The following is a 24,816-nucleotide window of genomic DNA, read 5'->3' on the forward strand; positions in this document are numbered from 1 at the left end:
AGGGTCTGCCGAACCGAGAAACGCGACAAAGGGGACAGAGATGAATGCGGGAGCTGCGGGGTCAACACCAGCGGCAACGCTGCAAGTTTAAGGACGCGACCTGCCGGCGGTGTGGGAAGAAAGGGCACCTAGCTCAAGTTTGTCGCGCGCCCAATCTTCCCGCCGAAAATTCAAATCGGCCAATCAGAGCGGAATCGGCAAGGCGACCCGCGATTGGCTCAAACAAAAAAGGCGCGGATTCCAACCAAACAACTGTGGTCATAGGCCGCGCCTCGACCCGAGTGGAGAAGAAGATCTTCACCAAGCCAAAAATAGAGGGAGTACGGTGCCGGCTTGAAGTAGACACGGGATCAGCGATCACCATCATGTCCTGGGACACTTTGGCGAAGTCACTGCCGTCTGTCGCGAAGCGCCACCTGCAAGCACAACGGCTACGAGTCCACGACTACCAGGGGAATCGCATCCCTGTTCGAGGGACCACCTCCGTCCGAGTCGAGTACGGTCCACACAAGAAGACCCTGCCCATCACGATCGTCGAAGGAACTCTGCCCAGTCTGTTGGGACTAGACTGGTTTCGTGCCCTGGGCATGGGAGTGACTGGCATCTACAGGAGTGACTGTAACCTGAAAGACATTCTCTTTAACGAGTTCGAAGATGTCTTCAAGGACTGCCTGGGCAAGTACAAGGGGACCCCTATTTCCTTCAACTTAGACCCCAGGTAGCCCCATTAGGCTTAAGGCGAGGAGAGTCCCTTTTGCCCTAAAACCAAAAATCGATAAGGAGCTGGACAAGCTCATAAATCAGGGGATTTTGGTGCCAGTCGATCACGCAAAGTGGGAGACGCCAATCGTCACCCCAATAAAGTCGGACGGGTCAATTAGAATTTGCGCTGACTACAAGGCGATGCTTAACAAAGCCTTACAGAAAAGCGCTTACCCGGTTCCCGTGGTGCAACACTTATTGCACTCTTTGGGGCAAGGGCAAGTCTTTGCAAAGTTAGACTTGGCCCAAGCCTACCAACAACTGCCCGTAGACGCCCGCACAGCCGAAGCCCAAACAATTGTAACGCACAGGGGGGCCTTCAAGTGCACCCGATTGCAATTTGGGGTTAGTGTGGCACCAGGGCTGTTCCAAAACCTAATGGAACGACTACTGCAAGGGCTCCCAGGGGTAGTTCCCTACTTCGATGATGTCCTAATTTCAGGGGAAAACATGGAGGAATTGGGGGAGCGGTTAAGAAAGGTTTTGGGCATTTTCCGGACAGCCGGATTAAAAGTCAAGGCAAACAAATGCCAGATAGGGGTCGAATCCGTCGATTTCTTGGGCTACCGGATAGACAAGAAAGGAATTCACCCCACTGAGAGCAAGGTTAAGGCAATTAGGAAGGCTCCAGCGCCCAAAAACAAAGCAGAGCTGCAGGCATTCCTGGGATTGGTGAATTTTTACACGGTCTTTTTAAAGAACAAAGCAACCGTTGTGGAACCGCTGCATAGACTCTTAGGAAAAAATACTGTTTGGTCTTGGGGAAAGTCGGAAAATAGGGCTTTTGAAGCAGTAAAGAACCTGCTCTCAAGTGATAGCCTGCTCATTCAATACCACAACTCATTACCCCTAGTGTTGGTTTGCGATGCCTCCCCTTATGGGGTGGGAGCTGTACTCAGCCATAGACTCCCAAACGGCACAGAAGCCCCTATAGCGTTTTACTCTAGAACGATGTCCTCCCCAGAGAGAAACTACAGCCAGCTAGATAAAGAAGCACTAGCCATTGTGTCAGGGGTTAAAAAATTCCACGAATATGTCTTCGGGCGGAATTTTGAAATCGTGACTGACCACAGACCGCTACTAGGGATACTGGCTGGCGACCGCCCAACGCCTGTGGCACTTTCGCCACGACTGACCCGTTGGACTATATTCCTAGCCGCTTATTCGCAAAGCTGCAGCATCGACCAGGAAAAGAAGTGGGCATGCGGACGTTAAGCCGATGCCCACTACCAGGCGAGCATCAAGACCCCACTCCGGGAACGCCCATCCTACTTATTGACTCTTTGGACTCTGGCCCAGTCACATCTAAGGAAGTGGCTCGGCATCATACCGACATTGTGTTAAGGACTGTACCGTTGGGTACAGAGAGGTGTCATTGCTCGGGCGCAGTTCAAAGAATTTGTTAAAACGAGATGAGCTCTCGGCTCAAGGGGTTGCCTGTTATGGGGTGATCGTGTAATAATTCCTGATAAATTAAGGGAAAGGTATTGGACCTCCACGAGGGTCACCCAGGATCGTAAGGATGAAGGGGTTAGCTAGAAGCTATGTGTGGTGGCCACTCATGGACGCAGAGATTGCTGAGAGGGTAGGGAAATGCCAGGCTTGCCAAGAGTCCAGACCTCTACCCCAACGGCCCCAGTCAGAGAATGGGAAAAGCCCCAAGGGCCCTGGTCAAGAATCCACATTGATTTTGCTGGCCCTTCCACGCCAAACGCTCCTAGTGGTTGTTGATGCATTCTCTAAATGGTTGGAGATCATACTCATGAAATCCACTACGGCCGAAGCAGTGATCGCAGCCCTGCGCCACCTATTTGCAACTCACGGGTTGCCGGGCACTCTGGTGTCCGACAATGGGCCTCAATTCACGGCAGCCCAGTTTGAAGAATACCTGGCAGAGGAGGGCATCCGACATGCCCTCTCTGCGCCTTTCCACCCTGCGTCAAATGGCCTTGCAGAGCGTTCCGTCCGGAGCACTAAGGAGGCATTGTCCAGGCTCAAGCCAGGTGACTGGCAAACAAAGATAGACTTTTTCCTAGCCGTCCAGCACAGAACCCCAAGCACGGCCACCGGGAAAAGCCCAGCCGAATTACTAATGGGACGGAAACTCCGATGCCCACTTGACCGTTTGAATCCCCATTACACACCAGAGGGTTACAAGGGGGAACTAGAAAAGACAAGGGAAATGAGCATAGGCGACCGGGTGTGGGCCCGAAACTATGGGGACGGCCCTAGTTGGTTCGCAGGACAAATAATAAAGATAACCGGCCCAAAATCGTACGTGGTAGAGCTACCAGACAACCGAGTGTGGAGGCGCCACATAGATCAGATAAGGAAACGAATAACTGATCAAACAGAACCAAATGAAACAGTTCATGACCAATACCAATTTGAATTCACAGCTGACAATGACCCGGGGGAGGCGCAAGACTTAGCTGAGGTCCCAGAGTTCCAGCGACGCCATCAGGTTCCCGAGGGAAACAGCAGAGACAGTTTCAAAAATAATCCAAGGCCGGATGGCCAAGAAAAAGAGTCGGCCAATAATCCGGAGCCCGTTGGCTCAGAGAAAGAGCTGGGAGGGAAAAACAGCCCCTCCGACCAGCTCAAAACACCACCCAGAACTGAACCGCGCAGGTCAGAAAGAACTAGGAGACGCCCAGGTTATTTGCGTGACTACGTCGAAAAATAACATGTAAATAAATATGTAAATAGAGGCAAAGTGTTTTCTGGGAGGGGAGGAGTGTTATGTATTCATGTTTGTGCCTTTAAATATTTGAGCGGGAAATCAGCACGTTGCTGATTGGACGAAGCCTCCAGTAGAACTGTATAAAAGGAGAGGTTTTTCTCCCAGCCAGTTGCTGGGTTCACCCTATATTAAAGAGCTGTTGTCACTACCCTGGTCTCCAGCCTCGTTACTTCCCGAACATAACACTTCATGTTTATGTTTATGTAAAAAAATAAAATGAACAAATAGAAGTCATCTACAACATACAATGTTGTAACAGCCGCAGTGTAGGACAGACATAGGATAGGATAGGATAGGATAGGATAGGATAGGATAGGATAGGATAGGATAGGATAGAATGCAGGAAACTGCAGACTAGAATAGAATAGGATAGAATAAAATAGAATGCAGGAAATGCAGAATAGAATAGAATAGAATAGAATAGAATAGAATAGAATAGAATAGAATAGAATAACAGAGTTGGAAGGGACCTTGGAGGTCTTCTAGTCCAACCTCTAGTCCAAGAGGTTCCGGACGGAGCTTGGGCCACTTCCTGAGGATCTGGCTCACGGCACGGCAGAGGAACTAGCCACAGCCTGGCAACGGGCTGCGGCTGGGGCTTTAGACCGTGTCGTGCCTCTGCGGCCTCTGACCCGGCGCAGATCCCAACCAGCTCCTTGGTTCTCCGAGGAGCTGAGGGGGATGAAACGCCGCAGAAGACGCCTAGAGAGCTCCTGGAGGTCTAGCCGTTTAGAGGCTGACCTACCTAGTGGCACTGAGGGAAGCGAGGCGTTGCTACACCTCCTCCCTCATTGCGTCGGCAGATAACCGCCCAGCCGCCCTGTTTCGGGTGACCCGTTCCCTCCTTCACCAGGGGGAGCGGGATGACCCGTTGCAGGGACGTGCTGAGGAGTTTAACGGTTATCTATACGATAAAATCGTTCAGCTCCGAGACGGTCTAGACCAAAATTGCGGCGATTCAGATGAGGCGTCTGAGGGTGGTCTTGGTGATATTTTCTGGGATGAGTTTGACCCTGTGGCTCCCGAGGACATGGACAGGTTGTTGGGTAGGCTGAATGCCACCACGTGTTTACTGGACCCGTGCCCCTCCTGGCTGGTGCTGGCCACTCAGGAGGTGACACGAGGCTGGCTCCAGGCGATTACGAGTGCCTCCTTGTTGGAGGGAGTCTTTCCGGCCGCCTTGAAAGAGGCGGTGGTGAGGCCCCTCCTCAAGAAGCCCTCCCTGGACCCGGCTGTCTTAGGTAATTATCGTCCGGTCTCCAACCTTCGCTTCGCGGCGAAGGTTGTAGAGAGTATGGTGGCATATCAGTTTCCTCTGCACCTGGATGAAACTGTCTATCTAGACCCGTTCCAGTCCGGTTTCCGGCCCGGCTACAGCACGGAGATGGCTTTGGTCGCGTTGGTGGATGATCTCTGGAGGGCCAGGGATAGGGGTTGTTCCTCTGTCCTGGTCCTATTAGACCTCTCAGCGGCTTTCGATACCATCGACCATGGTATCCTGCTGCGCGGTTGGAGGATTGGGAGTGGAGGCACCGCTTATCGGTGGTTCTCCTCCTATCTCTCCGACCGGTCGCAGACAGTGCTGACAGGGGCAGAGGTCGGCCCCGAGGCGCCTCACTTGTGGGTGCCGCAGGGTCGATTCTCTCGCCTTCTGTTCAACATCTATATGAAGCCGCTGGATGAGATCATCAGTGGCTTCGGTGTGAGGTACCAGCTGTACGCTGATGACACCCAGCTGTACTTTTCCACACCGGGCCACCCCAATGAAGCTATCGAAGTGCTGTCCCGGTGTTTGGAAGCCGTACGGGTCTGGATGGGGAGAAACAGGCTCAAGCTCAATCCTTCCAAGACAGAGTGGCTGTGGATGCCGGCATCCCGGTACAGTCAGCTGAGTCCTCGGCTGACTGTTGGGGGCGAGTCACTGGCCCCGATGGAGAGGGTGCGCAATCTGGGCGTTCTCCTGGATGAACGGCTGTCTTTTGAAGACCATTTGACGGCCGTCTCCAGGAGAGCTTTCCACCAGGTTCGTCTGGTGCGCCAGTTGCGCCCCTTTCTAGACCGGGATGCCTTATGCACGGTCACTCACGCCCTCGTGACGTCTCGCCTGGATTACTACAATGCTCTCTACATGGGGCTCCCCTTGAGGGGCATCTGGAGGCTTCAGTTAGTCCAGAACGCGGCTGCGCGGGTGATAGAGGGAGCCCCTTGTGGCTCCCGTGTGACACCTATCCTGCGCAGACTGCACTGGCTACCTGTGGCCTTCCGGGTGCGCTTCAAGGTGTTGGTGACAATCTTTAAAGCGCTCCATGGCATAGGGCCGGGCTATTTACGGGACCGCCTACTGCTACCAAATACCTCTCACCGGCCCGTGCACTCTCACAGAGAGGGACTCCTCACGGTGCCGTCAGCTAGGCAGTGCCGTCTGGCGACACCCAGGGGAAGGGCCTTCTCTGTGGGGGCTCCCACCCTCTGGAACGAACTCCCTCCAGGACTTCGTCAACTTCCGGACCTCCGAACCTTTCTTTCTTTTTTCTTTTCTAATTTTTTTATTACTTTTTTCCAACAAACAAAAAAGAAAATACATTATTACACCCTTGTGCTATACATAAAAAAAAGGAAGATTTAGGTCTTCGGATATGTCCTCATGATTGCCAAAATCCACGTTCTCGAGGTACAGGTACCGAAGCATCCAATTTTCCAAGCGCATAGTCCACGAATGGTTTCCAAGTCTTCCAGAAAATATCTTCTTTATACACACCACTTCTAATTTTAATATCACATGTCATTTTATCATTTATGGCTAATTTCCACATTTCAGAATTCCACTCTTCTATTCTAAAAATCACATCTAATTTCCAATATCTAGCTATTATAATTCTACCTATTATAATCATAATTCTAATCAATTCTTTTTCATATTTTGTTAATTCTATTTCCTTAATTACCAACAATAATATAGTTTCCACTCTCAATATTACCGCTAAATTTGACAGAGAAAGATATTGAAGGATACCAGAAAAAATTGGACAAATTTTGTAATGGTGGCAAAAGACCTAGATTAGTGAAGAAAATGTGGTATCAAAATCAAAGGGAAGGTGGATTAGGAATCCCCAAATTATTTAATTATTACTGTGCGTATGGTATCCGGATAGTGGTAAAAATATTTAAAGGTGAAGATAACTATTGGAGAGACTTAGAGTTAAGGGATATAGAGAAATTTGGATCAAGGTGGTTTTTAGATAAAGCAAACTCAAAATGTGTAATTAGAAGTTATTGGTTAAAGGGATTAAGTAAAATGTGGAATAAATTTGTTAAAATTTTAATTCCGGATATAATCTTTTTGGGGGAGACAATTGGAAATTGGCCAATTAAAAATAATATAAAACGTAATGAAGTGATTAAAGAGGAAAATATAGAAATTATTAGAGATTGGATAAAAGTTATGGAAAATGAAAGGAGGAATAAAGAAATTATTGAAATATTAGGGTTAAGTTGGTTTGAAAAATACAGATAGAAAATGGAGAAAAAAATTAAGGGAAAATTACTTGATAAATAGATGTGAAACTGAATTTGAATATTTAGTATCTCGGATTATGAAAGATGAAATTGGGCTAAAGGGACTCGTTAGTAGGGTTTATAAGATTATAAATTCTGATGAAAAATTACAAAGAGTGATGAGGACAAATTGGGAAAAAGATCTTAATATTGAAATACCAGAGTCAGATTGGAATGTGAATTGGAATAGTAGAATTATGAGAACTTTATCTATAAGGATTAAAGAGCATAATTATAAAGTTGTTTGGAAATGGTATTTGACTCCAGTAAGATTGTCACAAATGGATAAAAAAATTAGTAAAAAATGTTGGAGATGTGAGATGGAATTGGGGACTTATGAACATATGTGGTGTAAATGTGACAAGGTTAAAAAGTTTTGGCAACAATTGGAGAAAATGATATTTGAAATGATGGGGAAAGTAATAATACCTCCGAACCTTTCGTCGCGAGCTTAAAACACACTTATTCATCTGCGCGGGACTGGATAAGATTTTAAAGTAACTGGTTTTAAGGGGTTTTTACTATTTATACTGTTTTTAATAATTTGGCTATAGAATAAGTTTTTTAATTGTCGTTTTTTAATCTGTATTTATATGTATTTTAACTGCCTGTGAACCGCCCTGAGTCCTTAGGGAGATAGGGCGGTATATAAATATGAAAAATAAATAAATAAATAAACCCCCTGTTTAGGCAGAAAACCCTACACCACTTCAGACAAATGGTTATCTAATCTCTTCTTAAAAACTTCCAATTTTGGAGCATTCACAACTTCTGGAGGCATGCAGACGACTAGCAAAAAGCACCCACAAATACCAATTAACAGTGAGAAGAAATGACGAAAAATTCTTAATCTCGTGAAAAATGACATTTTCAACCGGGAAACTTTTAGCATTTTAGAGCAAGCCCAATCCAAAAACGCTAGGCAATTCCCAAAAGCTTCGCATTCAGACAAATTAGCCATCAACAGAGACATAGAGATGATAGCCTGACTAGGTGACTTCTCGATCAGAAAGGTCGATAGTTCAGTGGTTCGAATCCTTAGTACAGGTCTCCTGCGTGAGCAGGGGGTTGGACTAGATGACCTCCAAGGTCCCTTCCAATTCTGATATACGTTTACCAACCATTCAGAAGAGACAGTAAAAAGCCCTAGGAAGGAAACAAAAGCTAGGATATTTCCCCTCCTGCAGTCAATAGTGAGATAAGCAGGGATTAGCACCAGAAAAACAATCAGGTAGAAAACAATACTTTAATCAAGGCGTTACCATGGAGGAAACCACACTCCCACCAAAACTATAATAGGGAAAGCTACTATATATACACGGGCAGCAAACCCCAGTGTTACTTGTACTGGTGATGTTACCTAGTTGGTAATGAAACATCTGCAAGCAAACAACCAAGAACAGAGAACATCAAGAACTCCAGAACCCCTGAGAATACCATGGTAGCCAAGAAATCAATAGATCATAGAACAAATCAATTCAGAGTTGTCACTTGGATACCCAAATGAATCAAATTATCAAATTCTGGACACATTATCTGAGATGTCCATGATGTCAGGAAAGGTGAAAAGAAAGAGAAGAAGATGACAACAACAAGCAGCAAATTAGATAGGATTAATTACATCAACGGAGGGATGCACTGTTGGAAGATTTGAAAAGCCAGATTAGGAAATGGTATGGATATCTCGGGGAACCTTTATTTATGTGATTGTTAAGAGTCATCACTAAACCAATGGTTCATAACTAACTAACCAACCAACCAACCAACCAACCATCAATCAATCGTTTCTGCCATGGATTATCACTAATTCATTCTAGTTTAATCGACGCAGCATATTTCACCTGCTCAACCACTAATTGAGTCCAGTTTCTGTTGTGGTAGTTCTTGCAGCATACAATCATGTAACCTAGGGCAAGAAGCACTATTTTTGTAAAACAAAATGCTCATGCCCTTTCAGAGAGGCAGGATGAGGGTGGCAAAGCCTCATTATTAAGGTGACCAACTCTTTTACAATGAGAAGGAGGACCCAAATAAATTGAAGAAAAAAAATATCGTAAATAAAAGAAACATTTTATTCATTGCAACAATAATACAGAATACACTATAATATGATAAATGCATAATAAAAAACATTTGTAACAATAACATTTTATATTGTAATTATGCTTACATGCCTATTAATTATTATTTAAATGAGTGCTCTTGGCAGTCAAGTGTTTCGTAATAGCTGCTCTGCCCCCAACTGCAGTATAAAATTCTCTTCTGCAAACAATGCAAAAAACAATGTTATCCTTCTTTAATATGAGGAATGGAAATTCCTTATTCAATTTATCGTTGAAAAGGCATTTCCTCTTTTTTTATTTTTTCATCCCTAAATAAAATTAAAAATTAAATACAGAGCTACACGAACGATACAAGCGCATTAATGATGAATAAATAAAATTAATTATTAAAACTGAAACAATAACCTAAGCGAATAAACTTGTAAATAAAATTTTACATATTTGGAAATTATTAAATAGATAATGAATTAATAAAAGGTGAATTATTGTGCTCACCTATGTATGATTGAATATTCACTGAGAAAGAAGTGAGCCTAATGCGTGCGTGTGCGCCGTGTTGTGTTTTGGTAAGAAGTAAACAAAGCCATTTGCGCGCGGCGCACTCTCTCAAAAAAATTCTCCTGTGCGGAGTGCATGCGTCTCATAATCGCGTCTCGCCGCGCTGTACCGAGCCTTGACGAATCGTCATGTCAAATACAAATACGTCACATCACATGCAACAGATCGGATCAGCATCGATCAAATATGAAGATTTACAGATTAGTTTTCAGATATTGAAAAGGAGGACATGTAGGAGCATACTTTTTGAGAGAGGACAGAACTTAGGAACGAAGGACTGTCCTCCCTAAAAGAGGACGATTGGTCACCTTATTATTACATCTCTAAACCCTTTGGAAACCAGAAGGTATGACCTGGGCATTATCCAGTGGTAGTGTTGTAGAAAACTTACGTCTTAAAGCGAGGAGACAATACCACGAAGGATTTGAGAAACAAGAATTGATTTATTATTTGCGCAAATAGGACACAGACCCCCACTCACATGGAAAACAAAGGTCTGAGCCTGGAGCAAAGTTTAAGCATAATCTTTTATACTTTTTGGTTACAGACATTGCCATAAGAAAAAAGAAGAAGTTATCCTAATTGGTTGAAACAAACAAAAGCCCATATATGGTCTACTCTTATCATACACCTTCTGGATACACGTGTTAACCTGCGGCTGCGCGGGTGATAGAGGGAGCCCCTCGTGGCTCCCGCGTGACACCTATCCTGCGCAGACTGCACTGGCTACCTGTGGCCTTCCGGGTGCGCTTCAAGGTTTTGGTGAACATCTTCAAAGCGCTCCATGGCATAGGGCCGGGTTACTTACGGGACCGCCTACTGCTACCGAATACCTCTCACCGACCCGTGCGCTCTCACAGAGAGGGACTCCTCAGGGTGCCGTCGGCGCGACAGTGTCGTCTGGCGACGCCCAGGGGAAGGGCCTTCTCTGTGGGGGCTCCCGCCCTCTGGAACGAACTCCCCCCAGGACTCCGTCAACTTCTGGACCTCCGAACCTTTCGTCGCGAGCTTAAAACTCACTTATTCATCTGCGCAGGACTGGGTTAGTTTTTTAAATTTATGGGTTTTTAATGGGTTTTTTATTATTTATCCTAAATTTTAATCTCGGCCAATTGAATAAGTTTTTTAATTGTATTTTAATTGTATTTATATTGTAATATTATTGTGTATTTTTATCTGGCTGTGAACCGCCCTGAGTCCTTCGGGAGAAGGGCGGTATAGAAATTTAAATAATAAATAATAATAAATAAATAAATACTCTCGATGCCCCCTCCTCTTTGCCACATAGTTACTGGAATAGGTTACAAGAACAGTTTGTAGAAATATTTCTGCACTTTCCCAAAACCTTGCAACACCATATACCTGCCCAATGGTATACTTCTGCTTTCTAAGTGACACGTTGGCTTTTATACAAGTTGGTAATATCTGATCTTGGGGTTATCTATATTGGGGTTTCTCTTTCAGTAGGATTCAGCTGTTTTGGGTTGGTTCAGGTGAACCAGTAGTTAAATTGCTGGCTGGCTCTGTCCCTTCCCTTCCTGCCCCTTCCAGGGGTCCCCACATACCCCCTTTTGGCCCCCAGGCAAGTGCAGGGAGGCCTCCTAGGCCCCAAATGGCCCATGGGGTAGTGCTGCTGGTGTGCCCCCACCCCCGTGTCCCATTTTTGCTCCCAGGAGGCTTCAGGGAGGTCTAGGCCAAAAACAGGGTGCAGGGTGTGTGTGGTGCCCCCCCACCACAGCCCGTTTTCACTCCCAGGAGGCTGCAGGTAGGTCTACTAGGCCCAAAATGGGGTGTGGGGTGTGTGTGTGCAGCACGGCTCCCCCCATGGCCCATTTTTGCTCCCAGGAGGCTGCAGGGAGGAATACTAGGCCTAAAATGGGGCACAAGGGGCGGTGCATCCCCCCCACATGGCCCGTTTTTGCTCCCACCATGGCTGCGCCCACCCAGCTGGTCATTAGGGCAGAGAACCGGTTGTTAAATTATTTGAATCCCACCACTGGCACTATCCACGTTTGGGAGATACGATCTGTGCTCCAATAATCTGACAGCAAGTTGTATGTCCACTTAAAATCTCCAAACTTTCTCGGAAGACAAGAGGCAACAGGGCTGGATAGGAGGCAGTAAAGATAGTCAGTCACTCCTTAGAATCTCCCTGGGAGTGGTAAGAATTTAATCTGGTAAGATTCTGTCTACCTGTGTGTAAGCAAATAAGGAACTGAACTCCTGTTGAATTGTTCCACATTGGTTTTGGGTTGAGTCGGATACAGAGTTTGTGAACCATCTGACTTGGTTATATACTCTTTGCAGCTCACAGTTAACCAGGTGAAGGTAATTTAATTGATAACAATCTTGGTATTGCTTTAATTCAGGGGTCTCCAACCTTAGCAACTTTAAGACTTGGGGACTTCAACTCCCAGAATTCCTCAGCCAGCTTTGCTTTGCTGGCTGAGGAACTCTGGGAGTTGAAGTCCCCAAGTCTTAAAGTTGCCAAGGTTGGAGACTCCTGCTTTAATTTCAAACAAACTCCCTCCTAACCTACCGCTGTAAAAAGAATGAAAAAAAAAAGATTACAATTTCTTGGAACCCTACATCAAATAATCAAACCAGCCTTCATTTCTGCTGGACAATTTTATCTTTTCTACTTACAACGAGCCTAAGAGAAGTATGTAAGCAATAATATCTCGATACAGGTGCATATGTATGCCAGATTGGAGCACAAAGCTTATACAGGATGTACAGCAATGGCAACATCTGCGACACAAACACACACTCAGAAATATGATTAGGAATGCGAGGGGCATCAATTCAAAACACCTTTGGGTTTTTAGGGGCAACCTGCCCTAGCCAATGGACATGTTTTTTATTTTGGTATACCATTTCACAGTGTAGGGCCTAATTACACCTCCCCTGGAGTAGTTTTGATTGTAAAAGGACACTGGTATTGGAAAGATAGCAGCTCAAACAGTATTTTTCTAAGATTTCATAAAGAGGCATGATTTCCCATTGGAGCGCAGTCTGAGATGTTCTATCATTATCCCCACACCTGCCTTATTATGTTGCCTCCTACATATACATTTCCTCTGTTGCTGTCGAATGCATTATCGTACCTTCTGCATTATTTGATCTTATAATGTGCCAAATGTATCTGTTGTTTGGTGGTGTTAATTACTCGGAGGCATACGTTCAGCTATCTTCCGTGACCATATACTCCCCGTTGAGTCTGGCTTTGTTCCTTCTGCATTGGTATTTTCTGCTGTTGTCCAGAAATATGGCTTCTGTCAGGGTTCCAAGGAACACCCCCAACGAAATAAAATTCTGAGGCTTGAGGTTCTTCAAAGTTCCAATTTATTAGAGATGCCATGTTGTCACAGCTGGGAAAACTTGAAACTGAAAGCTTCCAGGTTTTCCACACCCAGTTGACAGTTCACAGCCCTGCCCCATACCCACAAGTTCATCAAATTGTCCAATCAACTCTTCACACTCAGTTGGATACAATCTTCAGGCAGTCTACATCAGACGCAGGATGTCTTTGAATATGGAATGTTGTTATGACTAACTTTCTACCGCTCCAACAACAACCCCCTCCCAACTTCCCCAGCTAAAATATGTGGCAGTTAAGAAGCAAAAAGAAAATTGCCTTCCAAAACTGACAGCTTGTTAAGTATCTATGACTTCCTCTTGATCTATGACCATCATATTATATGTGGTGAGACCAGAGGTGGGATTCACATAATTTACCTACTGGTTCATCCAGCACCGAAAGTGTGCTTTTCTCACACATGCCACCTTCGCGCATGCGCCTGGCCTTTCACACATGCACCTGACCTTCTGTGCATGCGCTTTGCTCACGCATGCGCCTTCTGCGCATGCGCCCAGCCTCAAAAACATGCCTAAATAGGACAGCATAGAGCTGGGGCAGGTGGGCAGGCTGACCCACAATTTCCACTGCTGGTTAGTAAGTATCGCTTTCCTGAAGTTGGTGATCTTCTGGATAGTATAGGTATCCTCAGCTTACAGCCATTTGTTTAGCAACCATTTGAACTTAGAAAGGCAATGAAACTTAAGCCTGGTCCTCACACTTATGACCATTGCAGCATTCCCACGGTCACATGAACATTATTTGGGCACTTGGCAACCGGTAAGTATTTATGTCATGTGATCAGCATTTGTGACCTTCACCCAGTTGGCTTCCGACAAGCAAAGTCAACGGGAAAAGCTGGATTCACTTAACAACTTCATTGACTCCCTTAGTGGCAAAGAGGTCATAAAATCGGGCATGACTCACTTAAAACCACCTTGCTTAGCCATGGAAATTCTGGTCCCATGTGGCCATAAATCCAGGGCTAACTGTACTTGGCTAACAATGGGCTATGTCATTGGGAATTATAATTTATTTTCTGTCTTTGATTTGATTGATTAAAAACTTCTGGAAACCCAAGTGGATTGTTTTGTACACAAAGAAATCAACTGATGAAATAAATGAATTACTTTGAAACAATTCTTTCATACAACCCAGAAGTGTGAATTTGCTGCCAACAGATGGAGTGATAATTCCCAGTTTAGATTGCTTTTAAAAGGGGAAATGAAAGAATCAGGCATTCAGCAGTTACTAATCTTAATGTTTGTTTGCTAATCCTGGGAATACAAGCAACAAATCTTAAATACTAGAGTCAAGAAAGCAGTCAGGGCCATTTGGTAAAACCAAATAAGGCAGGGGTCTCCAAACTTGGCAACTTCAAGACTTGTGGACTTCAACTCCCAGAATTCCTCAGCCAGTTTTGGACTAGAAGACCTCCAAGGCCCCTTTCAACTCTGTTATTCCGTTATCTTCCAATCTTGCACTACTTCTTTGTAGTTTTTCTACGCTCTGGCTGATTTCGGCTTTGATGTTCTTTGGCATCTTGGTTTCCTTTTACAGCTAACAAATACACACACACACACACACACACACACACACACACACACGTATGTATGTATGTATGTATTTTTTTTTTGAAAGCCATCCAGTTTGAAGTCATCCTCAGATCTCGCAGGAGGTCACTCTATCTGACTCCTGGGATTCAACGCCGGCCTTTTTCACAAGTTCAAATGGCATCATCCACTTATGCTAAGAGGCAGTTAAGGACTCTGCCACAGTACAATACCAAGAAAAGAAAAAGGGGGAAGAAAAAAACGCCATTTGAGGAAACTGGAAACGGCGAGGTGCATGACAAGGGAGGCACTGAAACGATTGTTTGAATGTTTGCTCTCCGTTTGGATAAATTCACACGGGATCTGCCTCGGTCTTTTATTCTGGGGAAAGGCAAAATTTCTGCAGCACACAGAGTCTTTGTTCTGTTCGGAGCTGTTTGCAGAAGAGCATATTGTTCACCCAAGCAGCTTTTGAAGAAAAGAACAGAAGGGGTGTGGGTAGGAAGGGAGGAAGGAGGCCCATTATTGGTGCATTTTGTGAAAGACTAGCGAGAGAATGACTTTGCCGCGGTACTTTTTCAATACTCACGCATTGTCAATGGCTGTGTGTATATTTGCGGTGGCCCTGTAATGGGAAACCAGCTTGAGCTAGAAAGCAGTCGCCATGGCATCGGTGTAAAAACCTGGCAATTTAAATCGGGGATTATTTCCATTTCTATAGAAGCTTTCCAAATATTGCAATGTTTCATGCCGCTGTACTTCCTTCTGGAGCTGAAGCGGTAGGATAAAATGCGGCAAGAATCTTACCTCCTGCCTATCACTCAGCAATTTTTTTTAAAAAAAAAGGTACAGAATCTCAAAGTTGGAGATACTTCTTCCCACCAGTCTGCGGAGATTCTCAGTCATCCAGGTCAGGGGTCTCCAACCTTGGCAACTTGAAGGCTTTGCTGGCTGAGCTTTGCTGGCTGAGGAACTCTGGGAGTTGAAGTCCACAAGTCTTCAAGTTGCCAAGGTTGGAGACCCCTGATCCAGGTCACAGTTGTCTCAAAGGTGCTTTTTTTCAAAAGGCAACTGGACTTCGTTTTTCCTTGAGGAAGAAGAACAAACTTGTTTGGCTTCTCGTCCACGAAACTTCATCCGTTGTGATCCCAGAGGGATGGATGGATGGAAGGATAGGTACTGAGAGTTGTGATTGGATGCCGGGGGGAAGGGTTGGAAGAAATGTCCTTCTGGGTTCAGTTCCAAGTGGGGAGAAAGACAGTGGAAACATGGGAGGCTGCTTGGAAAGATGGTTTTTAATGGTGGACAGGATCACATGCCTTGAAGATCTTGGGTGAAGGGGAAAAGATGCTGAGAGTGCCTGGGTTTTATACCCTCTCTGGGCTTTTGAATTTGAGCTTGTATTCTGATTGGTTGTCAGACTCCCATGGGGCCATGCAGGGGGTAACTTTGTAGGTTGTCTGTGTCCCAGGCTTGGTTCAGTCTTGCTGGGTGATGATGTAATGAAAGGGGCTTTGGGCAATTCCTATTATGGCTCTGCTTGAAGGAGGTAGAACTTTGTTATGTAGAATAGACTGGCCCATAATGGCCCATTGACAAAGTTGGAGGGGGGTGCTGAGTTTCTGCCTCCCTTTTAGGGGAAATATTCTGCCCTTTTAATATTTCCCAAAATATCTCATTTTCCTAGGAGACGGGTAGGTGCTAACTTCCTACAAAACCAAGGATCGTCTCTATCCACAATGTGATGTCTTCAAAAGAGTGTCTTTCAAATTCAGATGGAGCCACCACATCCCTTTCAAATACATACATAAAGACATGAATACTTACATAGCAGTAAAAAGCACCAACAAGAAAGAGAATGCAAAGGAAACAGTCGTAGTATCTTACTCAACTAGTGTCTCTTTCTAATTAAAAATAATAAGCACAATAGCTTTGAAAAAGGATGGCCCACAGAATGCATCTTAATTGAAATTAAGTGAAACGCTGAGCAGCAGATGATGTTGCAATATGCAAAACTTTCTCAAAGTATTCATCCTCAAAATTAAGTGTGCATGCACTGTGCAATTAATTACACTAGTCATTTAACCGCAATTGGAGTTGCTCCAGCAACTCTGACATGTATAATCATAATAATCAGCCTGTTTGAGGATAAAGAGCGTTCTTTTCGATTCCTTTCAAAGGTGGGATGAATCTTGAACAGCTAGGGTTTGAGCTGTCTTACTGGGCTAGTTCCTTGTTGATTATGTTCTCTGTAGACAAACCTTGGATTAAGTGAATTCACCGAAGTTACCTGATAAAAAATGGGCCAAGGTTTATTTGGACTTCACTTCTGTGTATTTTGCTAAAGGAGTCATCCCATGCCAATTGAATAACAAGGAATGAAATATAGATTGAAGAATTAATGGCTTAGGATTTGATCAAAGATTGCCCCTTGTGTTATAGGGATAGTCCGCTTCTAATTTAGTTATTTCAAAGGGCTAGAAAGAAAAGTCAGTCTTCTGAAGTGTGCCAAATATTAAATCTATCTCCTTTCCTTTCCTTTCCTTTCCTTTCCTTTCCTTTCCTTTCCTTTCCTTTCCTTTCCTTTCCTTTCCTTTCCTTTCCGCTCCTCTCCTCTCCTCTCCTCTCCCTTTCTTCCTTCTTCTTTCTCTACTCTACTCTCGTCTCCTTTCCTTCTTTCTCCTGCCCTTTCCCCTTCCTTCCTCCCTCCCTCCCTCCCTCCCTTCCTTCCTTCCTCTCCTTTTTTCTCCCATCGTCTCCTCTCCCTTTCTTCCTTCTTACTTCTCTCCTCTCCTCTTCTTCTTCCTCCTGCCCTCTCCCCTCCCTTCCTTCCTTCCTTCCTTCCTTCCTTCCTTCCTTCCTTCCTTCCTTCCTTCCTTCCTTCCTTCCTTCCTTCCTTTCTTCCCTCCCTCTCTCATTAATTGAAGATTAATTGAATTGAAGATAGGATCTCCCATTATTTTAATGAGGAACTTGGATCTTCCAAGATTTTTCAATAGAAACACATAAGAACTCCATAAGAATCTCATTGTGTGAGATTCAAACATTGAGGTGTTAAAAATGATATTGCCATGATTCCAAGAATTACACTCAATTTGTCAGAAAGTGAAGATGTACCTCTTCAGCATAGTTCCCCATTCATTCATTCGTTCGTTCGTTCAGTCATTCATTCTTGCCACCCAATTCAATCAAGTGACACTAGGTCAGTGGTGGAATTCAGCTGGTTCCATCCGGTTCGAGCAAACCGGTAGCAGCGGTGGCGGGAGGCTCCACCCACCCTCCCGGATGTCATCACGTCCCGTTTGTGATGCTCTCTGCATGCGCGGAAAGTCCTGCGTGCGCTTACATTTGCGAACCGGTAGCAAAGATAAGTGAATACCACCCCTGCTCTGGGTGGCTTAAGAGAACTAAGCAATTTAAAACAGGAGTCACCAACCTTTGGATCTCAGGGACCACTACATTCATAATTTTAAATCCTGCAGACCACTAATATGATCTGCCTAATGACTGGCTGGGTGGGCATGGCTAGGTGGTCAGATGACTGGGTGGGCATGGCCAACTCAATGTCACTCACATAGTGGGGCACCTTGCCAGCCTCTACTCACCCCTCCCCTCCCAGCCACTCCTTGTCTCCCCAGGCTCCTTAGGGCCCCAAAAGGAAGCAGTTGCTGGAGCTAACCAATGAGCCACCACGAGAAAGAGTTGGCAAAACAGCTGGCTCAGTTCAAATTGGATCTGACCGAAAAGGAGGCTCAGCAGAAGCACCTCACTGAGACCTACGAGCATAGGCTTTCCAAGCAGAGGGAAGACCTGCGGAAGTGCAAGGCCAAGTACTGCACCTGGAGGCTCAGCGGGCTGAAATGGTCAGCCAGTTGCAAGCCATGATGCAGTCCCACTGGAACAAGACACTCCGGCTCTTCATCACCAGTGGCACTTCCCTCCAGCCTTTGCCCAAAACCCCACAGAAGGAGGCCGAAGCAGACCCCAAGTCAGAATTTCTGCCTCCTCCGACCCGCACAAAAAGACCCCGAAGGGGGATATTTTCTTCAGCAACACAACCATTCATTACATGTATCCGGCCCAAGGACCGTACTTCGAGGACCCCTGATTTAGTGCAATATAAAAAATGCAAATAATTTTTCTGTGCGCCACCAAAATTTTCTTGCGGACCACCAGTGATCCACGGACCACCAGTTGGTGACCGCTGATTTAAAAGACAGTAAAACAATATTTGTTCTCACTATACAAAAAGCACAAGGACAACCCATGGAAAATGTGCTGATTTCTCTGGAGAAATTAATATCCCGGCACAGTCAGCTGCATATTGCTTTAAGCCAAGGGAAAAAAAAGGATTGAAAACAATACAGCATTCCTAAAGAAGGGCACATCAGCCACAAATATTGTCATCCAAAATGCCCTTTGTGAAATGGAAAAACATCTCCATTTCTTTTGCTACACATCTTTCTTCTTTAATAAAATGGTCATTCTATTTTTCTGTTTGGGTAAGGAAATATCTCTGAAAGGGAAGACCCAGCGGGTCACAGGTTGTCCAGTAACGCAATGTAACCTGACACTGCATTTATCACAAACGCTCTAGGTAACTGCAGAATCTTTAGGTTTAAAAGCAAGAGCGGTTCTACAGATTTTGTGTATTTGTCATGAGCGCATCTTGATTTGACTTAGGAAATGAACAGGGGGTGGGCTTCAGATCCTTTAGCAATGGGTTCGCTGCCTTGTTGCTGGGTGGGTGTGGTCATGGTGGGCGTGGCCTAGTCAGCCACCTGCATCATGGCGGAGTTGGCATTTTTTGCCTTCCCCAAGCTCCAGAGGCTTTCCTCGAGCCTCCAGGAGGGTGAAAACTGCTTCCCCGGGCTCTGGAGGCCTTCCAGAGGCTGGAAACAGGCCCATTTCCAGACTTCTGGAACCTCTGGAAGGCCCATTTTTTGCCCTTCCAGACCCTCTATGTGGCCCCTGCACTTACCTGGAATGATGAACGGGCTGCGTGGAGACTCCTGGGAGGGAGGAGGGGGTGGGTGTGGCCAGCCAGGGCTGACATTTAGGGGTTTGCTGAACCCCGGTGATCCTTGGCTAGAGGATCGCCCGAACCATGCCGAACCCCGCCGAACCCCGCGGAGCCCATCCCTGAAATGAACCAACCAATCTGTGATGGCGAACCTATGGCAAGCGTGCCACAGGTGGTACACATAGCCATATCAGTGGGCACATAAGCTCAGCTCTGCCAGCTGATTTTCAGGCCTTCTGGGCCCAACAGAGGTAGGGAAACAGGCTGTTTACTACCACCCAGAGGGCCTGGGTGGTGGGGAAGGCCCATTTTTCTCTCTCACCTGGCTCCAGAGCCTCTCTATGAGTCTTGGGAGGGGGAAGTCTTGGGAGTCTCTGGAGGCCGGGGACAGCAAAAAAGTCACTTCCTGTCCAACTGGAAGTTGGTAAATGGGCCATTTCTGGCCTCCGGAGGGTCTCCAGGGAGGGGGGGTGGCCCTCCCAAGACTCATAGAAAGGCTCTGGAGCCAGGTGAGAGAGAAAAATGGGCCTACCGGGCCATTGTGTGCCAGGAGCGGGGGTGGGGGGGTCTCACACACATGTGCGGGGGTGGGGCACATATAATTATGGGTGTGGGCACGTGCGCATGCGATCCCCCTGCCTCCACTCCTGGCTCGCGATGGCAAAAAGGTTAGCCACCACTGAACCAAATAGAATAAGCAAGTTTACTTAAATCTATAAATCATAATTTGAAATGGTCACTTCTATTTTCCCTAACTCATTGCAGCAAGAGAATGTTTAAAAGCAGGACCACTGTGTTCATCCAGATAAGCTCTTTTGCATGAAGGCAAATGTTCGTGTGTCTCAGAATAAATTTGCAGGATTCAATCTGAGTCAGTCCCCTGGGACCAGAAGTTTAGTCTTTCAAGATTTTGGGCTCACGCTGGAGCCCATTCGCAGAGAACTTCACCCTCTCCGGAATGTGTGTGCACTAGGTTGTTCTGCGTGTAGTATTTATGCTGGTTGTGTGTGGCTTTTAGTTGTTAATTGGGGTGTTGATGGCTTCCTATTAAGTCATTGGTTGTTGTTTCCTTGTGTGCCGTGTCCTCAGCTCCTAAATACCTAAGTATGTGGCAGCACAGGAAACAACAGTCAATGACTTAATAGTGTAGAAAGTTAGCACCCATCCCTCTCCTAGAAGAATGAAATAGTCTAAGAAATATTAAAAACAAAGAATACTTCCCCTAAAAGAGAAATAAAAATCTTAAAGGAAACAGAAACAAAAGACCCCAGCTCCCTGCCCTTGGCAGATATTTTGGTGCCAGCTTATCTACGAGACGAAAGACCTCAGCTCCAGGATGATGGATTAACCTTCAGGGCAAAGCCATTCAGCCACGATAGGAAATTGCCCTTCATTGCACCACCCAGCAAGATTCAACCAAGCCTGGGACATGGACAACCTACAAAGTTAGCTAAGACCTCCCGCCCCCTGGTAATCTGACAGCCAATAAGATACATTTCTTGCACAGGAACAGGAAGCTCAATGGCAAGGCCCAAGAGAGGGTATAAATATATCTATCTCTCTCCTCCATCTGTTCAGCTACCCAGGACCTAAAACCTATGTGATCCTGTTCACCATTAAACCATTCTTCCAAGCAGTCTCCATGTTTCCAGTGTCTTGGAATTGTCTCCATTTTTCCAGTGTCTTGGAATTGTCTCTATGTTTCCAGTTTCGCCACTTGGAATTGAACACAGATGGACATTTCTTCCAACAAGTGTAAGCCATCAAGGTCCCAGTTAACAACCAAAGGCCACACACAACCAGGTACCACATACCATAAATACTACACACAGAACAGCCCAGTTCCCTCATGGACCCAAAAGCTTGGAAGATTAAATCTCTGGTCCTGATGACTGACTCAGATTGAATGCTGAAAGATAAGATATTTTTCTAATATAAATTAGAAATAATAAATTAGACCTAATAAATTCGTGCGTGAAGAACATGGCGGCGACAAACATGGCGGCCGGGGTGAGTGAGCAGCGACCGGGTGACTGGTTCAGAGGTGTGGCCAGCCAGCCATTACTACCAGTTCTGTGAGCGACTACGTATTTTTAATACCGGTTCTCCTGAACTGATGCAAACCAGTAGCAACCCACCACTGATCTGGATATAATGAACCATTTGGACCACAATTGGACAGCGATTGGTTTTCAGTTACATAAAGCTGTAAGAGTCAGAAGACTTACTGGTGCAGGTTTTGTTGAATTTAGGGTTCTCCTGAGGGGACCCCTTCAGTCGGCACTGGAACCGGTGCTGCCAAAATTCCTGAAACCATGGATTTCGCTGGTTGGTTTCTGGCTGAAGCTTCAGGTAATAATCATCAAACCATTTCACACCTGGAGACTGGAGCTTGATTGTTATTCCACCAGCAGCTTCCCGCTGGTAACCATCTGTCACATCATACCTGTCGGCCCAGCCATCACTGCAGAGATGTAAAAAAAATAATAATAAAAGGAGAAATGTTTTAGTATGGAGAAGGCTCCTTTGAACCATGAAAGGGAATTACTGGAATATATTCTTGGCAATGACGAGGGGATCTGAAGTTAACAAGGGCTACGGAGCTGACCAAGAAGGCACAGAAGACACATTCTATTCTTCTCATGCCTAAGTGCATGCAACACTTCGGGTTCCTTCAGGTTTAAATTGTTTATGTCCTCATTGGAAGCGAGTTGAGTTTTGGCCTCTTATCCTGGATAGCAGCTCATATTCCAATTCAGAAGAAGAGTCACCAGCCAAACCAGAGGTATCAGGTGGAAAGCATCAGACTGAAAATTTGGACCTACCTAGAATCGTTTGGAACCTGTGTCAGACATACATACACTCTGAGCAGTAGTGGGAGTCAAATAATTTAACAACTGGTTCTCTGCCCTAATGATTTCTTCCAACAACCAGTTCACCAAACTGCTCAGAAAGTTAACAACTGGTTCTCCCGAAGTGGTGTGAACAGGCTGAATCCCACCACTGCCTCTGAGGTCTCATACTTTGAACCACCCGTTGCCATTGCTACCGGATTGGGCGATCCGGTCCTAACCAGGAGCATTTCACCCCTGTTCCTCCCCCTCTATTGAGAGGGGGCTGTTCAATCTTAAGATGGCCTCTTTGACCCCCTCTTTCAAACCAGTGGTATGGAGCAAATGGGTGGGTTGCACTATTCAAGTGACCCTGAGAACACAGACAAACCTCCAAGTGGCCTCAGCGACTCTCTAAAAGGATGCAAACAACCAGCTGTCTGCAAGGAGTATAAATCCTTCCATTCCTCCACCATCTAGTCAGAGCTGAAGCAGCTTCTTAGATGAGAAGCGAAAGGTCTTCAAAGAAAAACCAGAAAGTCCAGTTGCCTCTTGAATAATCACCTTTGGGACTATTAGCTCCAAAATCTCTCTGGAGACAGCAGTTGGAGGGAATTTTGGATTTCATGGATATGGGAAAACATAGAGGATACTTTTGGCCACTACCAACATCACAACTCCTTTCAATACAGGTATACAGGTAGTCCCCGACTTATGACCACAATTGAGCCCAAGATTTCTGCTAATAAGGGAGCCATTTGGTAAGCGAGTTGTTGTGTCTTGTCCGCTCTCACCGCAGCCGGGGTCTGCTTATCTGCTCCCGAACACGGAGGAATGTATGCCTCCCGGCCCCAGTCCTGGCTCCATGCCCAGACAAGCTGAAGAGGAGGGGGCACCTCCCGGTCCCAGCCCTGGCTCCATGCCCAGGCAAACAGAGCAGCTAGACCCCTCCCCCTCCTCCACAGCATGTGAGCCTGAGGAAAGTTTACTTCCAACAGCTGATTGGAGTGACCCTCGCATCAGAAGATTGGATAGGTGGAGGCAACAGAAGGAAGGGAGGGGTAGGCCTTAATGAGTGCTGAGTCATGGAGCCACACCCCATGGCCTATATAAAGGATCTGCTTTCTGGCAGTCTCTGAGTCAGGCAAAGTCGAACTTATCTTGCTGAAGTCACTTACTGGTCTCCTGCCTGCTCTGAGGACTTTGCTAGGACTTTGGGCAGAGCTGCAGAGGCAAGCCTGATTCGGATTTCCCTGACCCGGCCGCCAGCAGAGGAGTGGGACACGACACGAGTTTTGTCCCACTGTATGATGTTTCTTGCCCCAGCTGTTAAGTAAATCACTGCAATTGATAAGTTAGTAACCCTGTTGTTAAGTGAATCTGGCTTCCCCATTGATTTTGCTCGTCAGAAGATCGTAAAAGGTGATCGATCGCATGGCCATGGGATATTGCCACCATCATAAATATGAACCAGTTGCCAAGCATTTGAATTTGGATCAGATGGTCATGGGGATACTACAAAGGTCGTAATTGTGAAAAACGGTCATAAGTTACATTTTCCAATGCGGTTGTAACTTTGAACGGTCACTAAACAAACTGTTGTAAGTAATGTGGAGAACCTGCAACGATAGCTAGGTTTCCTAAGGTTATGTTTTGTAGGCTGGGTGTCAGCAACCTGCAGCTCCAGAGCCGCATGCGGCTCTTTGGGCCCTCTGCTGTGGCTCCCTGTTGGGTGATCCCACCACTGGCTGGCCCCACACCTTACCCTCCCCTCCCTGTCACTTGTCGCCTGTCCTGAGAAGGTAAGGGCAACGGCGGGGGATGGAGTAGCAGCCGGGGCAGAGTCAGAGGGATACAGACAGAGTGGGAGGGAGGGAAGGAGGGATAGATGTCAAAAGGGTTTTGTGGTTCCCGGTGTTTTTTAACAACTGGTTCTCTGCCCTAATGACCAGCTGAGTAGGGGGTCATGTAATTGGTGGAAATGAATGATGTTGAGTTGGCCACGCCCACCCAGGTTTTGTGGCTCACCTTGTTTTCTTTTCTGTGGGAAACAGGTCCAAATGGCTCTTCGAGTGTTTAAGGTTGCAGACCCCTAGCCTAGACAAAATGTTTGGGATCCTAGCTATTTGTTTGTTTTTGTTGTTGAGCAAAGGAACTGAATGAAAAGACTCAACCTTCTTGTGAACATTGGAATAAGTGGGCATGACTAGATGATGTGCTTCATGGGAACATGACTGCTATCTGAATGTTTTAACTATAAGCTGAGCCTATTTGTAAACTTTATAACTGTGATGGCGAACCTATGGCACCTGTGTCACGGGTGGCACACGGAGCCATATCAGTGGGCACACGAGTGTTGCACTAGTTCAG

At 45.9% G+C, this 24,816-nt stretch overlaps 1 protein-coding gene across 1 annotated transcript in view; it reads right to left on the reverse strand.

Moving 5' to 3' along the window:
• Nucleotides 1-24,816, reverse strand: part of GRM5 (glutamate metabotropic receptor 5) — a 345,525-nt gene that overhangs the window by 82,990 nt on the left and 237,719 nt on the right. The window contains exon 4 of the mRNA XM_058185133.1: nt 21,844-22,079. Within this exon, the coding sequence (XP_058041116.1) occupies nt 21,844-22,079 (236 nt within the window). The remainder of the gene's footprint in view (nt 1-21,843; nt 22,080-24,816) is intronic.

Source organism: Ahaetulla prasina, chromosome 5 (assembly GCF_028640845.1).
Source record: "Ahaetulla prasina isolate Xishuangbanna chromosome 5, ASM2864084v1, whole genome shotgun sequence".
Classification (NCBI taxonomy): domain Eukaryota; kingdom Metazoa; phylum Chordata; class Lepidosauria; order Squamata; family Colubridae; genus Ahaetulla; species Ahaetulla prasina.